The sequence below is a fragment of the Anomaloglossus baeobatrachus genome, chromosome 5 (genome assembly GCF_048569485.1).
Source record: "Anomaloglossus baeobatrachus isolate aAnoBae1 chromosome 5, aAnoBae1.hap1, whole genome shotgun sequence".
In the NCBI taxonomy this organism is placed as follows: Eukaryota; Metazoa; Chordata; class Amphibia; order Anura; family Aromobatidae; genus Anomaloglossus; species Anomaloglossus baeobatrachus.
The window spans coordinates 331,269,598-331,287,206 of record NC_134357.1 but is presented as its reverse complement, the minus strand read 5'-3'; the positions used below and the strand labels follow the sequence as shown (position 1 = coordinate 331,287,206).

Sequence of the window (17,609 nt, the reverse complement as noted above, 5' to 3'; positions counted from 1 at the left end):
AACTTACTGAAGACGTGTTGTGCGTACAATGATAACTTCAAAGATTCTGAAACAATTAACAATATATATATATATATATATATATATATATATATATATATATATATAAATATATATATATATATATATATATATATATATATATATATATATATATATATATATATATATATATATATATATATATATATATATATATAATATATATATATATATATATATATATACACACAGAGTGGTCCAAAAGTAGGTGGACAGTATGTGTTATTTAATCGGGTTATCAAATATGGTGTAAAGTGAAACTGACTCAGTTGCCCTTAGCAGCTAATCAGATTCCACCTTACACTTTCCAAAGTGTCTGAAGAATGAAAAGTGGAATCTGATTGGTTGCTAAGGGCAAATGAGTCAGTTTCACTTTACACCATATTTGACAACCCTATTGTACATACTGTGCACCTACTTTTGGACCACCCTGTATATATATATATATATATATATATATATACAGGGTGGTCCAAAAGTATATATATATATATATATATATATATATATATATATATATATATATATATATTATTTTATCCACAATACACAAATAAACTACAGCTTTTGTTGAATGTGACAAAAAAATTAGAATCTTCTAAACTCTTTGTCTCGATTGAGAAGAAGTGACCTACTCTGGTTAAATATATCTACTGATGAGATGGACCTGACCAGAGAAGCTACACTAGGCTCACTTACGCAAAATTGAACTTTGCTGTCCAATCACTTTCCCTGGATGATTCAGTCATGGCTCTTCTCATCCAAGGCAGGCGGGAGGTAAGTGGTTCCATTGGTAGTAAGGGAGAAATGGCTGAAGAATTTTCAGAGGAGTATTGGGAACTAGAGTCCCCTGTGGAGAAGCTGGCATGCCTAGAAAGGAGGCATCTTCTACCTGACTGCTTTATTTTACTACTATCACTCTGAGTCAGAATGCTTGAGTCATCACTATTAGTCCTGCCATAGGATACCCATGTGAAGTGGTCTGTATTTGTTGCAGAGGATGGTTGTACTGGGGTTGGCCTAGGGAGCTTTGGACTTGGAGTATGTAAAATCTCTAGAGCCTCATTGTTGGAGTTTTGAGTCATAAGTTCAGTGTTCTCTGGGTCAGATCCATTGCTGTTTTTGGTTTCCTCACTTGTAGAACATCCCTGGGAAATCATAGTTTCTCTGGCTGCTCTTGCATTTCTTTGACTTCTTGATGCTTTAAGAAATAGACCCATGGAACCAGCATGGAGACCAAAACTACAGCAGTTAATAACTGTTGATTCTGCGGATCTCATGCTACCACGAGGCCGAAATTCATCTTCTTCCTTTCGGCTTCCTTGTGTGACTTCATTTGAGAGGTTTACCACAGTATCTTCTCCTTTACTGATGCTAGAGGACAATGTGGTGTCCTTGTGCCAGGCTAAGGCTGCAGTTTGCTCATCTTTACACTTCTCTAGAGTTTCTTCTATAAGTTGCTTTGCTTCCTGACATTTGAGCCAGGTCTCATTCCAAACAGCTAGTCCTCTACAGCTGCTTAGTTTGTAGGACTCTTCTTTCATCTCTTGAAATTTGTCATCTGTTAGTTCCTCTGTTAGTCTATGGAGATAGGTCTCCAGACACTGCTGAGTCTCTGGAAGGCAAAGCCTTTGTTCAGCCATTTTCAATTGTCCTACATAGCGGATGCAGCTCATGGTGAGCTGTGTGATCTAGTAGAAGAAGCAGATCATCAATTAAGACTTTTATTTCGTTCATTTTTTATGACATACCGTAATAAGAACTAGAACATGTGAATAAAATGTATACCTTGTCACAAAACCGGTACAGACTCAGCAGCTTCTCCAGTTCTTCCTTTTGCTTTTCAACATTAATGTAGAAGCTGCTTAGTTTGGTCTGGAAAGCTCCTCTTGTAACTTTGAAAGAATCCATCTCTGGAAACATGGATCCACTGAACTTATTTGCATCATCCAGCAGGACCAGCCCATGGTTATAATGCACCTATAAATAAAAAGTGTTAATGACAAAAAATGGGCAGATAAATCCACAAATCATACAAATCTTTGCAGCTAAAACCAAACTACTATAATTTTGGAATCAAAGAGCATTTTTGGTTTTGGAAACCCCCTGACCCATGGTTCAGTTTGTTTTAAAAGAACACACTGTACTTTACTGACACTCCCCAGATCCAGCACGGAGTCTCTGCCTCAGTGTGTATTAGGCCTAAGCCACACGTCGAGAAAATCGGTGCAAGTGGAGTGCGATAAAACATTGCATTCCACTCGGACCAATTCTAGCCTGTGTCTCAACACACATGAGCGATTATTTTCTCAGCCCTAATCGGACCGAGAAAACAATCGCAGCATGCTACGATTGTAATGCGAGACTCTTTTCTCTCGCACCCATTCAAGTGAATGGGGCAAGAGAAAAATCGCACTGCACTCCCGTTACACCGGTGTACTGCGCGTGCAGAGCGAGAATGGCAATAGCCGGCTACGGAGGAGAGAGTGAGAGAAATCCCTCCATCCCCTCCTCCGTGCCAGCCCGCCCCTCCGCAGCGCTGGCCCGCCCATCCGCAGCACCGGCCCGCCCCCCGCAGCTGAGGTCCGCTCGCACGCAGTCTGCAGGGATACTAACATGACACTCGGCTCCTGCTGTGCTGCCAGCGCGAGCCGAGTGTCATGCGAGCATCGCACTAGTGCCCCGTGTGGCCCCGGCCTTATTGTTCGCAGTGCTGGACTCACATGAAAACGCTGCAGCCAATAACTGAGATACTGAAATCAGAACTGTAGACAATAATAGACACGGGGAGCAGCAGAGAGGGTAAGTAGAACAATTTGTTTTTATTAAAAATAATAATAATAAAAAAAAAAAGGAAAAATCGTAAAAACCCCTTTATAGATTCTTTGATCAGATATAGAAGTTCGATGAATACTGAATATACTTTTTCAATATTTATATGCAATACTTACTGTTGCTTGGAGGAAGAATTCCTTAAACTTCTTGTGATACTTCTCTAAAGTTTCTAACGCCCATTCCATAGTGTCCATCTCATGTAGTTGATTTTCTCCATCTCCATCCATCCATGAACTAAGCTGTGGGATCATAAATAAGATTAAAGCTATGTGCGCACGCTGCTTTTTTTTTTTTACAAAGATGCAGCGTTTTTGTGCGTTTTTGTCCACACAAAATGCACAAAAATGCACCCGTGGTAAAAACGCATAAAAAAAAGCATGCGTTTTTTGCTGCGTTTTGCTGCGTGTTTGTTGCATTTTTTCCAATGCACTGCATGGGTGAAAAACGCTGGCAAAACACAGAAACAATTGACATGTTGCATCTTTGTGGTCACCACAAAAATGCACCTAAAACAAAACTTCAATGTGCACACAGCAAAAATAAAAACTCATAGGTTTTGCTGGGGAAGCAAATTCATGCAGTTTTAAGACCAAAAACGCCGTGAAAAACGCACTGCGCACATAGCCTAAGATGTCACCCCCCAGTGTTTCAGTAAAACTAGAATTAAATAAAAACTAAATAAACAGTGAGTTTAATTTTGTATTAAAAATACTTGATTTCATAATCACTATTAATACAAAAATAAAAAAAGTGACACTTCCCTTTAACTCCTATAACTCGCCTGAGGCACTTAATGCCTAATTTGCATATTAATTAAAACACTAATATCTCAGGAATACAGTAATAGAAAGAATATCTAAGGGTGTCAATTTAGACCAAAAACGCACCCGAAAAACGCGCAAAAACGCAGCGAAAAATGCAGCGTGTGGACATAACCTAAAGGGTTTTTTTGAAGGCCACAGAAATTATAATCAAAATAACAATCTATTTAGTGTCGTAATCTAATCTAATATGCTTGCAATAAAAATTCCCTACTGTTCCTTAACTACACTACCTAACTGTTGTTGTTAAATTTCCCCTCTACTTCCTTTGTGATGACGCTTCGTTTGAGAATCTCAGTACATCCTGGAGTAATCAAACAAAGCGTCATTAGGGAGCAGAGGTTAAGGTCACTGCCACAGCATCTGTCCCTTCCCTTCTTCCCTATAACAAAGCATCATCAGTGACACTCGTTTCAGGAGTTATTATTATTATTATTTTATTCATTTATATAGCGCTATTAATTCCACAGCGCTTTACATACATTGGCAACACTGTCCCCATTGGGGCTCACAATCTAGAGTCCCTATCTGTATGTCTTTGGAGTGTGGGAGGAAACCGGAGAACCCGGAGGAAACCCACGCAAACACGGGGAGAACATACAAACTCCTTGCAGATGGTGTCCTTAGTGGGATTTGAACCCAGGACCCCAGCGCTGCAAGACTGCAGTGCTAACCACTGAGCCACCGTGCCGCCCGGAGGAGTTGGGTGTCTCCCTGCGTGCTGTCATTCTGTGATGTGCGCAATGACAGCACACTCTGTGTTTTCAGTTCAGTTCATTAGTAAGTAGCCATCAAAAGAGTAGAACGCACTGTTACTGCGTGATGTCAAGATACGTGGTGTTTAGAGACCAGTGCCGCCATGCCCCGCAAGTGACATGACTGTACTGGTCTCTGAACACGAGTTATCCTGACACCATGCACTGTGCAGTGTGCTCTGCATTGTTGGCAGCTTGTTACTACTGACCCGGCAGCACAGAGCATGCTGTTATTGTGCACATTGCACAATGACCGCACGCATGAACATAGCAGGGACTAGCCCAACCCCTGAAATGAGCGTCGCTGATGACGCTTCCTTTCAGGGAAGGAACAGAGTCTGTGTCAGTGACCGCTGCCTCTATCCACTGATGATGTTTCCTTTCAAGGAAGGGGCAAAGGCTGTGGCAGTGACCGCAGTGTCTACTAGATAATGACGCTTCGCTTGAGTATCCCAGCATGCACTGGGATTCTCAAAATAAATGTCATCACACAGGAACTAGGGGAAAATAATACAGTAACAGATAGTGTACTTAGGGAACAGTACAGAATTTTCAATGCAAGCATATTAGAAATTAGTTTTGATTATGGCACTAAATAGATAGGGATTTAGATTAAAATTGCTTTGGCCTTCATACCTCCCCTTTAAATAGGATGTAAATTATAAGAAAATACGGCTGCTTTCCTTCAAAAACACTGTCCATACCTGTCCATAGGTTGCATTCATCATAGGTGGAACTTGAAATTTCTCACTGGAGCTGCACTATTAGGCACAACTCATGGACACCTGTGGCACTGTTTTTTTGGAGAACACTGCCATGTTTTCTGATATTTCAAAAGCAATCCAGTTTTTATTGTCCTTATCGGTGCTTGATTTGGAATTATCTATTTATTGAGGTCATTCACTTATTTATTGCAGTCTTTACCTGGTTAAACTGTTTCTCTAACTGCTGGATCTTCAACATTGATTCTAAAAGTTCCAGTCTACGGTTGGACTTAGTAACTAGGGCATGCACTCGTTCTTCCAAGTGGTTGTACATCTGCACAGCCGACTCCACTGCACTCCTGCAAGTTATAATAATAATACGTTTTATTTCTATAGCGCCAACATATTCCGTAGCACTTTACAATTCAGAGGGGACATGTACAGACAATATGAGACATTACAGAATAACAAAATTAAGATCCCAGGAGGAGTGAGGGCCCTGCACGTAAGCTTACAGTCTATGAGGAAATAGGGGAGGCACAGAAGGTGAATGGGGGGAGAAAAGCTTGTCATATATGGTCCAGCCATTGATTTAATAGGGTATTCAAAACCAACTGTATGAACCTGTCATCGGCCAGAATTTATACAGGTACAGGGGACAAGAATTGGAAGTAAATTTTTTGAAGGGCAGAAAGGGACTAGATTAGATCAGGGCAGTGAGGTGATAGGCTAGTCTAAAGAAATGCGTTTTTAGGGCCCACTTAAAGGTGTGGATGTTGGGAATTAATCGGATTGCTCTTGGTAGTGTGTTCCAGAGCATAGGTGCAGCTCGTGAGAAATCTTGAAGACGGGAGTGAGAGATTCGAATTGTTGAGGATGTCAGTCTTCGGTCATTAGCAGAGCGGAGGGCACGGGTGGGGTGATAGATACATGAGGGAGGAGATGTAGGTGGGTGCGGAAATGTGGAGAGCTTTGTGAGTGAGAGTGATAAGTTTATGATGGATTCTGTAGCAGATAGGCAACCAGTGCAATGACTGGCAAAGAGCAGAGGCATCAGTGAAGCGGTTGCAGAGGAAAATGATCCTGGCTGCGGAATTCAGAATGGATTGGAGAGGGGAGAGTTTAGTAAAAGGGAGACCAATTAGTAAAGAATTACAATAAGAATTACAATAATCCAGGCGAGAATGAATGAGAGCGACAGTAAGAGTTTTTGCAGAGTCAACGTTAGAGAATAATCCAAGTTTTTAATTAAAATTCGATTAAATGTGCATTTCTATCATACAGTATCATATGGTATATAATACTTGTTCTGTCATACAATATCAGGCCTCTGCCACACTTACGTGACAAAACGTTACGTTTTTGTCACGTACGTGTTAAAGGGGTGGTTTTGTCCCCGTGTGCCGTGTTTGTAGCACGTATGTGTTCTCTGCGTGTTATACGGTATAACACACGGAGAACGGAAAGTTCCGTCTACCTGCATCATCCGGCGCTGTCTGTGGTGCTGAATGACAGCGTCCGGCCAAAGCCACGCCCCGCTGACGCTGCGTCCGGCCCCCAGTGAAGGAGAAGCGTTGTTCAAATTCACTGGGGGACGGATGCAGGGGACAGCCGCGGCAGAGACTGCAGGTATGGTGGAGGTGAGTATGTGTTTTTATTATTTTTACACTGACACGTGTCTTTCTCTGACACGTGTCACACATGCCCGCATCCACACTACATCCGTGTGGTACGGGTGCGGAACGTGTGACACCCGTGCTGCCGGAGCAACACGGACATGTCAGAGGGTTTAAAAAACGGACACACGTAAGTACGGAACGGACACACGTTCCGTTCCTGAATACTTACGTGTGTCCAAAACAATAACAAAACATAGGAACACATGGGCCCGTGTCTCCGGTACATGAAAAAAAGGCACACAAGTACTGGAGGCACGTGAGTGTGATGGAGGCCTCCTATGGTTTAAAGTACTTGTTCTATCATACAGTGTCATATTGTAAGGGGTAGTCGGACCCCTGGTAGTGAAGGAGCGGTTTCCCCCCCCCCCTGAAGACGCCACAGTAGTATGGTGGCAAACTGTAAATGTTAAGGGTAAAGTGTTACCAGTCATAAACTGTTTCCCCACTAGATGCCAGTGTAGAGCAGTGGTTCCCCTGGTAACAGTGGCAGGGAAGGAGGGGAGGGCAGCCTAGGTGGGGAAGGAAGGAAGGGAGGTCTCTGAATGCAGAGCAGAGTGTGCAGTGTGCAGTGAGATGTGACTGGAGAAAGAAGTCTGAGGTGACGGGGCAGAGTGTGGAAGTGGTGCAGTGACAGAAGAAGTGGAAGAGTCAAGACTAGTCCCAAAGCCGGTAGTGTGTACTACAGTGCAGTGCAGCTATCAGGGGGGATAACAAGTGGCCCCTGCAGGCGAAGGGTAGTGCCCTGACAAAGAAGTGAAGGTAAATGGGAACGCCCGTAGAAAACAACTGAAGCAGATCCCCGGCAAAGAAGTGGAAAGGTGAGAACTTATCCGGAGCCGGTAGTCTGTGCTAGATCTGCCCTATAGTAAATCCGGGTTCAGTGTGCAGCTACTAGGGGGTTAACGCATGTCCCCTGCAGGCAAGGGAAAGTTACCGGGGAAAGAGGAAACCGTCAGCAAGAAGTTTAACCTGTAAACCAAAGTGACTTGATGCTGAAAGGTGTAAAGAAGAGTGGAAGCTGTGTTCAATAAAATGTTTCTTAGTTCACCAACTGCCTGTCTGTGGCTCTTTACTGGGAGTGGTGAAGAGGCCTGTGAGCCGAGAGAAAAAGGTGTCACCGAGAAGGAAATTGCCCACATGGAAGCGTTCCTGCCACCTACACTCTGCCCCACAAACAACACCTCTGATCTAACAGTGACGGCCGGGCTGGTGGTCAGCCTGCCGCCCCCTGGGCGGGAGACCGCGACTACAACCCCTGAGGCGCCCCCTGCCCCCGTTACAAACTGGCGTAGTCGGCAGGATGAAGCCTGCATGCAAGAAACCCCGACCAGAGACTGTGAGGAAGATCAAGTGGTGCCTGACGTGCTGAACAGGCCACAAGATGGCGGCAAGATGGCGGCCGTCCTCATGGACTCAGCAGAGGCGCGAAAAGTTGGCGCCAAACGAAAAGCGGTGGGCTGGTCTGGGAGGAAGAAGCCCGGAGTGCACCGCCCAAAGAGGGGAGGTACCTGCCCCAAGAAGCTGCAGAGGTCTAGAGACATGGGCGGCGCCGCAAGAAAGAAGAGGCGTCGCAAACGCTGTGCCGACCTGGTGGGTGAGGCCGGGGGCGGAGTATGGGCGGAAGCGGGAAAAGTAGAACCGCCTCCACCTTCCCCGGCGCCATTGCAATCCCAGCAGCAGAAGCAACAGTTCCAGTTACCTGCGCTAAACAGAATGGAGGCCAGGACAAACAAGCAAGCCAAAGCGGGCGTGCTGGTGCCCGTAGGACGCGAAAGAGGACGTCCGATGGAGAGCTCGGTGGGAGAGTTACCCACCATCACGTTGCCGGCAAGCATGATACCGGCCATGACTGGAGTCTCGGAGAAACCAGCGAAGATTACATGGTTTACCACCTGGGATGCCGTTACCGGGGAGACGACGACGGAAGTCCGGGCCACCTACAAGTCCCGGCTAACTCAGGGGAGCGGGCCACCAGGAGCGTCCGTACAGATTCCGGAAGCACCAGCGTCTGACCAGGTAGGCCCTCCCCCCCCCCAGAAGTCAAAGCCCCGTCCTGGTGAGATATTCAGGAATCAGAGGTGGATGAATTGGGGTTCGTCTGGGAGCCAGTGAAGCCGGCGCGCCCGACCCGGAGAAGGTCCCCACCACCAGTAGTAGACCCCGTGCAGGAAAGGTTCCTCGCCGATACGGTAGCCAGAGAAATGATGGCCGGGCCCCGCAGTGAGGAGTTCGACCGACAGAGCAGTATAGGCACCGTGGTGAAGTTCAACCAGGCAGAAGGGTACGGGTTCATAGAGGACCGTATCACCGGGGACCATTACTTCTATAACCGGGTCAACTTGGACACGGAAGGACTGCCGCAGCGCCTGCACACCCAATACCCGGGCGAGGCAGTTCGGTTCATGAGAGAAGAAGGGTGCCGGGGCCTGTTTGCGGTGGGAGTGACCCGTATGCCCACCGCTCAAGAGGCCGCTCAGTGGCAGCAGGAGATCGAGTGGGAGGGCTGCCAGAGAACGTGGCGCGCTCAGCCTAGGCCAGCGCCCGCTGAAGCCGACAGGCTGAAGAGTACCCCGGCGGTAGCACCCGTAGCAGCCGCCGAACCTACAGTGGAAAACAAGTCAAGGGAGGCACCGGCAGTTCTGGCGATACACCAAAGCATGGTGTCGCACCCAGTGGTGGTCGTTGGCAGCCCGGCGCTGTCCCGCGCAGCTACCCCCTCACCCCCACAGGAGGCTGAAGGCTCTGAACCGGAGAGGGAAGTACCGGAGCCGCAGCCGTGCTATGAGCCATTCCGAAGGCTTCCCCGCTTACCCGGGCAATCCCTTTCTGAATATGTGAAGGCCCAGCGGGCTGAATGGCTGCGTGCATACCACCCAGCCTGAGGAGGTAATCGTCCGGAAGAGAGTGATTTGTTTGCCGTTGAAAACCGGTACTGTTGAAAGCCGGTGAATGTTACCAGTTACAGTAACGTTAAAAGTACTGAACCCGGGAGGATCTTAATGCAGAACTGTGCGTGGACTCCTTCCGTGACTGTTAAGAAGGAATCTTGCTGTCCTGTGTTTTCTGCCCACCCAAAGACTGGGAGCGCTTGGAAATAGCCTCCGGGCAGAAGGTCAGCTAAGACCGGGAGCGCTTGGAAATAGCCTCCGGGCAGAAGTACGACTAAGACCGGGAGCTTCCCTGGAGGGACTCCGGGCACCAAACTCGTGTGCCAGTCTGTGTGTTTTAAGTATTGTGTTATATAGGCTGGTTTTAAAAAGTTTTACTTGGCCTGATAAAAGAAAGAAAAATGCTTCAGTACTGTGTGCGTGTGTTTTCCTACGTGTTTTGTTTTGCAGGTACGAACCTCGCCAGGAGGCTGAGGTTAAACAGGGGAGGAATGTAAGGGGTAGTCGGACCCCTGGTAGTGAAGGAGCGGTCCCCCCCCCTGAAGACGCCACAGTAGTATGGTGGCAAACTGTAAATGTTAAGGGTAAAGTGTTACCAGTCATAAACTGTTTCCCCACTAGATGCCAGTGTAGAGCAGTGGTTCCCCTGGTAACAGTGGCAGGGAAGGAGGGGAGGGCAGCCTAGGTGGGGAAGGAAGGAAGGGAGGTCTCTGAATGCAGAGCAGAGTGTGCAGTGTGCAGTGAGATGTGACTGGAGAAAGAAGTCTGAGGTGACGGGGCAGAGTGTGGAAGTGGTGCAGTGACAGAAGAAGTGGAAGAGTCAAGACTAGTCCCAAAGCCGGTAGTGTGTACTACAGTGCAGTGCAGCTATCAGGGGAGATAACAAGTGGCCCCTGCAGGCGAAGGGTAGTGCCCTGACAAAGAAGTGAAGGTAAATGGGAACGCCCGTAGAAAACAAGTGAAGCAGATCCCCGGCAAAGAAGTGGAAAGGTGAGAACTTATCCGGAGCCGGTAGTCTGTGCTAGATCTGCCCTATAGTAAATCCGGGTTCAGTGTGCAGCTACTAGGGGGTTAACGCATGTCCCCTGCAGGCAAGGGAAAGTTACCGGGGAAAGAGGAAACCGTCAGCAAGAAGTTTAACCTGTAAACCAAAGTGACTTGATGCTGAAAGGTGTAAAGAAGAGTGGAAGCTGTGTTCAATAAAATGTTTCTTAGTTCACCAACTGCCTGTCTGTGGCTCTTTACTGGGAGTGGTGAAGAGGCCTGTGAGCCGAGAGAAAAAGGTGTCACCGAGAAGGAAATTGCCCACATGGAAGCGTTCCTGCCACCTACACTCTGCCCCACAAACAACACCTCTGATCTAACAGTGACGGCCGGGCTGGGGGTCAGCCTGCCGCCCCCTGGGCGGGAGACCGCAACTACAACCCCTGAGGCGCCCCCTGCCCCCGTTACAATATCGTAGGTAATACTTAGTCTACACTATAGTGTCATATGGTGTGTAATACTTGGTTTAAAAATAAAGTACCATATCGTATGTAATACTTGGTTTATCAGTAATAGGTGATCTATCATACTGTATCATGTGGTATGTAATATTTATGCTATCAAATGGTATCATATGGTATGTAATACTTGCTCTATCATATGGTATCATTTAGTATGTAATAATTACGCTATCATGCGGTATCATATGCTATGTAATACTTGTTCTATCATACGGTATCATATGGTATGTAATATGTGGTCTATCATACGGTATCATAAGGTATGAAATACTTGCTCTATCATATGGTATATAATACGTGGTCTATCGTACGGTATCATAAGGTATGTAATACTTGTTCTATCATGCAGTATCATAAGGTATGTAATACCTGCTCTATCATTTGATGTCATATGGTATGTAATACCTGCTCTATCATTTGATGTCATATGGTATGTAATACTTGTTCTATCATACGGTATCCTATGGTATGTAATACTTGTTTTATCATTCAGTATTATATGGTATGTAATACTTGGTATATCATACGGTATCATATGGTATGTAACTCTTGGTGTGTCATACAGTATCACATGGTATGCAATACTTGGTCTTTTATACAGTATCATATGGTATTTAATACTTTTTCTATATCATACAATATCATGTGTTAGATAATACTTGGTCACTATTGTCACTACAGACAAAACCAGTTTCTCATCATTCATTCATTCATTCATTCAACAAAATGCCTTGTTTTTTATTATTATTGCTATTATTATTATTACTATTATTATTTAAAAGCTTAACTAATGTGGGTAATGTGATGTAGCTGAACAGTGGGTTCCCAGAGCCAATGTTACTGGTGGGTGCTTGCCACCCTAGTCTGATACTGGGTATAAGATAAGTAGAATTGCTATAACTGAGCATATATTCTGTTACAATGCAGCCTTGAGCACTAATGTAATAGCCTGCGGATGAGTTTAGGGGAGCGCATTTATGCTTCTTTGCATCTCATCAATGTGCACAGGAAGCTCAGAGATAATACCGCTATAATGTAAGATGAATATCGTGTTTGGTTATTTCAGCTCTATTTATGGACTCTCAGAACCTCTGTATTTATCTGCAGATTTCCTACCATTAAATAACAGGCACCATCCTTCTCTACATAACATCACAAGTTGACCTTCTATGCGAATGTTGTGATCTGGATTGATTTGCCTAATTGTCCTTTCTTTAGATCCAAGGACTTCAGCTTTGCTTTATTATCCCTTTTAAGTACATAATATAGAGGTTTATGGATTCTTCCTTTTCAATGGCTCATGAATATCGTGCCTCTGCCAGGCTTGTAAACCACTATAAACCTCTCTATAGAGAATTTTTATATTAAATTTTATAGTTTTGTTATATTTGAGACATTCCACAGTAAGAACACTTCATTTTATATATACGTTTATATGTTTAGATCCACTGGATATATGTTCCCAATCAATGATTTTAACTTGATCAATGTATTTAAAAGGTGTTATACATTTTAGACTTTCTTCATACATGGCAACAGCCTCATTTTTTTAACGGGCCTGAGCCATAAACCATCTCCCTATAATAGGTGTGGCTCATAAAAATTTGCATATATCTGGGATGTCCTTAGACAGAGAAGGTGGAGCTTAAAGGGGTTCTCTAGTAATAAAAAAACTAAATGAGATGTCATCTAATATATAAAGCTGAATGTGTGTATGTATGTATGTATGTATGTATGTATGTATGTATGTATATATATATATATATATATATATATATATATATATATTTATATGTGTGTGTGTATGTGTGTGTGTGTGTGTGTGTGTGTGTGTATGTCCGGGATTGGCATCTGCACCGCCGCAGCTACAGCCACAAAATTTTGCACACTCACACGTCTGGACCCCAAGAGCGTCATAGGCTATGTTGTGAGGCGAAATATTAACCCTGCGCATTCCAATTTACCAATCAATTTTGCCCCTATCTACATAATGGGGAAAAAGTGAAACGAAAAGTGTATCCGCAACGTTGCATTTACAATCACGAAATTTTACACAGACAGCTCATGTGACCCAGGGAACGTCGTAGACTATGTTTTGATAGGAAAATTTCACCCCGTGCTTTACAGTTACTCTCCAAAAAACATGCCTCCATTAAAGTAAATGGAGCCTGGAACTACAGGTTATTAGTAGGAGCTGTGAGTGGTTGCTATAGGAACAAAAGACATTCATAGTATAAGAAGCTTATATGTGAGGTAATAAGATGTCGGTGGGGAGACGGATAGAGAGAGACAGAGAGACATAGGCACAGACAGAGACAGACAGGGAAAGATACAGAGAGATAGAGACAGACAGGGAAAGAGACAGACAGGGAAAGAGACAGGCAGAGAGACAGACAGAGAGACAGAAAGGGAAAGAGACAGAGATAGAGACAGACAGGGAAAGAGACAGACAGAGACAAACGGTGAAAGAGAGAGCCAGAGACAGACTGTGAAAGAGACAGACAGAGACAGACCTGGAAAGAGATAGACCTAAAAAGAGACAGACCTGGAAAGAGACAGACCTGGAAAGAGACAGATGGGGAAAGAGACAGACGGGGAAAGAGACAGACGGGGAAAGAGACAGACAGACATGCAGACAGGGACAGAGACAGGCAGACAGGGAAGGAGGAGACAGACAGAGAGATAGACAAAGATAGATGGGGAAAGACACAGACCTTGATAGAGACAGACGGGGAATGAGACAGAAATAGAGACAGACAAGGAAAGAGACAGACAGAGACAGACAGACAGGGAAAGAGACAGACAGGAAAAGACACAGACAAAGAGATGGGGAGACAGACGGGGAAAGAGACAGACCTGGGAAAGAGACAGACCTAGAAAGAGACAGATGGGGAAAGAAACAGAGAGATAGAGACAGACAAAAAAAGAGACAGACAGAGACAGGCAGACGGGGAAAGAGACAGACGGGGAAAGACACAGACGGGGAAAGAGACAGACGGGGAAAGAGACAGACGGAGCACATTACTTGGCCAATTTAGTTGAATCTGTGTGGAATATCTGTGGTGTTGAAATATATGTTGTGAAATGCTTCTATTAGCTTAGTTTTTGCCTTTTAATAATTACATTTCTATCTATTTGTTTTGTGGTTTTTGTGTGCAGAATAATTTTTTCTAAATACATTCTATTTTGTTAACAACAGTTATTAACCCGGGCGAAGCCGGGTAGTACAGCTAGTTCTAAATAAATTTTTAAATATATTTAATTAGCAAATTACAATTGTTTTGTCTAGGGAGGTAATCACTGTAGACTTAAAATGGCCACCGTCCTGTTACACTGAATGAAACCTGTCCTACAATGTTAGGACAGGTGCCTTTGAGCATGTGCAGTAGAAAAATAATTGTTATTTGTAAATTAAATGTATTTGGCACATTTTTTATAATGACTTTTCCTTTATTTTTTTTTACTAATGGAGAACCCCTTTAAATGTCATGTGATCCAGGATGGTTAAGAAGGTACATTTGTGATTTATTGTATGAAATATATATTTTTTCTAAATATATTAAAGGTGTTATCTGCTACTAGACAACACCTTTTCAATGTACAAACAATTCACAGAAAAAAACGATCAAAAGGGAGTAACCCGAAAATATAAATCACAAAAAAAATACTCCTAAAATGTTTCGTTAAACTTTTATTGAATATCAATATATTGAAAACGTGAAGTGAGGGGGGGGGGGGGGGGTGTTCAGAAAAATATAAAATACCCTAAGGGTCTAAAGTACAATAAAAAATGCAGTCTAGTGGACCAGCCAGCGGTGTATCCCGACAAATGGTGGGAAATGCTTATATTGCTCCACCAGTCAACTTTACAAATGATAATACATCAATTATTTAACATTCATTGCAGAAACATTTTTAATACACAATTATTATCATCCAGATCCAATAATTAACCATGCATTGAAAAGAGACTTATATAAAATGTAAATTTATAGATAGATTTGGCCTATATCTCTCAAATACAGAAACTTGGACTGTATGTATTATTTGTAGAACAATGTAAAAAAAATATAATTATAGAGTACTGTAGTAGGATAAAGTAAACATACAGTATTCTTTTCATGTCAAAAAAGCATAAACAATTTAGCCCCAAGAAATGTTACCCAACGCGTTTCGCCTCCTTGGTGGAGGTTCATCAGGGGTATAAATATTACATATGTTCCATAGTGTATCACACGTTGTAATATATTGGATTAGATTCTCATTCCTCAAATAAAGATATTTTTACAATGTAATAGAATTCATCAGTGGGACCTCTTTTCCATCCATAAATATAGCCTCACTATGATGAAATATTTCACAACAGAGGGCTCTCAGCCCATAACAGGTCAGTGAACCCTTCAATGGTTAATCAGTTGTTTTTTTAAGTCCATTCAGGAAATACATTCCTGTGACTGCATGTTTCATCAGAAGTAAGTCTGCTTCTTATATTGATAAGAAGCGACAAGAGGGGGATGGGGGGTTTAAATAACCACAAAAAGTCCCCTTCTGCTAATTGTAAGGATGTAAGGCTGTGGATGAAAGTCCTCCTCTCCTGTCAGACATCATGTCTGTGACACCAGACCGTGCCTGATATCTGACAGGAGAGGAGGACTTTCATATTCTATAATTATATTTTTTTTACATTGTTCTACAAATAATACATATAGTCCAAGTTTCTGTATTTGAGAGATATATGCCAAATCTATCTATAAATTTACATTTTATATAAGTCTCTTTTCAATGCATGGTTAATTATTGGATCTGGATGATAATAATTGTGTATTAAAAATGTTTCTGCAATGAATGTTAAATAATTGATGTATCATCATTTGTAAAGTTGACTGGTGGAGCGATATAAACATTTCCCACCATTTGTCGGGATATACCGCTGGCTGGTCCACTAGACTGCATTTTTTATTGTACTTTAGACCCTTAGGGTATTTTATATTTTTCTGAACACCCCCCCCCCTCCCCCTCACCTCACGTTTTCAATATATTGATATTCAATAAAAGTTTAACAAAAAATGTTAGGAGTATTTTTTCTGTGATTTATACCTTTCCAATGTACCAAATGTGTCTAGTAAATTAAATAAAACATACTTACCTCCCAAACCGGTGCCACTCTTCCACTCCAAGTGCTGTGCCCCCCCGAGATCTCGTGACATTATGTGAGTGCTGCAGTCCATTAGAAGCCATTGATGCACTGCAGCGCTCAAGTGACATAAACCATATTAGGTGCTTTGGAAGAACGGTGGAATGTTATTATACAATCCATGGTAGATAGACTCTTTTATAGGTGCAAACATCTAGCTGAAAACCAAAAGAAGCCATAATGATGAAGAACAGTAGAAATCCTTTTTTTTTTTATATATATAAATTTCTATGTATACAAAGTGTACCAGACCTCAAAGGCCTCTTTCTCAAGTAAAAGAGCTACACCTCAAAAACCAGGGCTACTTTTCCCCCTCCAAGGACTGTTTACCCTTGAGATCTCTTCTTGATCTCTTTTGATATCTTTTGATATTATGCTGTGTGAGTGCTGCAGCCTATCAGGAGACATGACACACAGAGGCAATAGAACGTGTGTGGTGCGACACGGAGATTAAACCAGAGAAGATGTAAAGGAAGGCCCTAGCGATAGGTGGAGAGAGGAGTGGGGACACCACCTCACACTGACCTGTGGCTCATCCCTGCACTCCCTAACGTTTCTAGATGGGTCTTTCCCCCCCATGCATCATCATGTATCTAGGCCCTTGCTGATCCTGAAGTCACCCTGACTAGGGTGTTGGCCAGAATGTCACTAGTCCCACTACTACAATAAAACAATACAAGCAAGGAAAAATAAACAGGTGGGGAAACACACAACAAAAAGAACACCTTGGTTTCTTCATCAGGAAACTTTGCAGCTCCAACTGAAACAATATCACAGCTATGCAGAAACAAGCTCCTTCAATGTGGACAGTATGCAGAATTTCTATCACCAGCATGGAGTAAAACCAGGAGTAGGTATTGTGAGACTCATGTGGGATTAGTGGATGAGGGCAGGTATATCTCACCCCGGTATCGGTCCTATGTGACTTAGCTGGCCAGGATCACCTGGCTACTAATGGATTAATGGGTGGTGAAGGACGGAGGTAAAAGGAATCTGGGAAGTTGGGGGAGGGTCTCCATCTGGGAACACAGTAAGCCTGTCTGTGTAGGAGACACTTGTGAGGAGCAGTGCCTGATGTTTGTATGGTTTAGCTGGAAGGGAGAAGCCCTCCAGTTGGTAGTTAGGATAACACCGTGTATAGTTAGTGCCGGACAGGCAAGGATTTATTTTGTTGGTGTTTTTTTTC

At 43.5% G+C, this 17,609-nt stretch overlaps 1 protein-coding gene across 3 annotated transcripts in view; it reads right to left on the bottom strand.

Annotated features, from left to right (window-relative positions):
- The window catches only part of KIAA1755 (KIAA1755 ortholog), a 137,488-nt gene that overhangs the window by 29,768 nt on the left and 90,111 nt on the right, over positions 1–17,609 (bottom strand). For all 3 annotated transcript variants that reach the window (XM_075349806.1, XM_075349805.1, XM_075349807.1), the window contains exons 10-13: positions 5,378–5,516; positions 2,994–3,116; positions 1,831–2,022; positions 742–1,733 (exon numbers count right to left, since the gene is read on the bottom strand). In XM_075349806.1, coding sequence (XP_075205921.1) covers positions 742–1,733; positions 1,831–2,022; positions 2,994–3,116; positions 5,378–5,516 — 1,446 coding nt within the window. The remainder of the gene's footprint in view (positions 1–741; positions 1,734–1,830; positions 2,023–2,993; positions 3,117–5,377; positions 5,517–17,609) is intronic.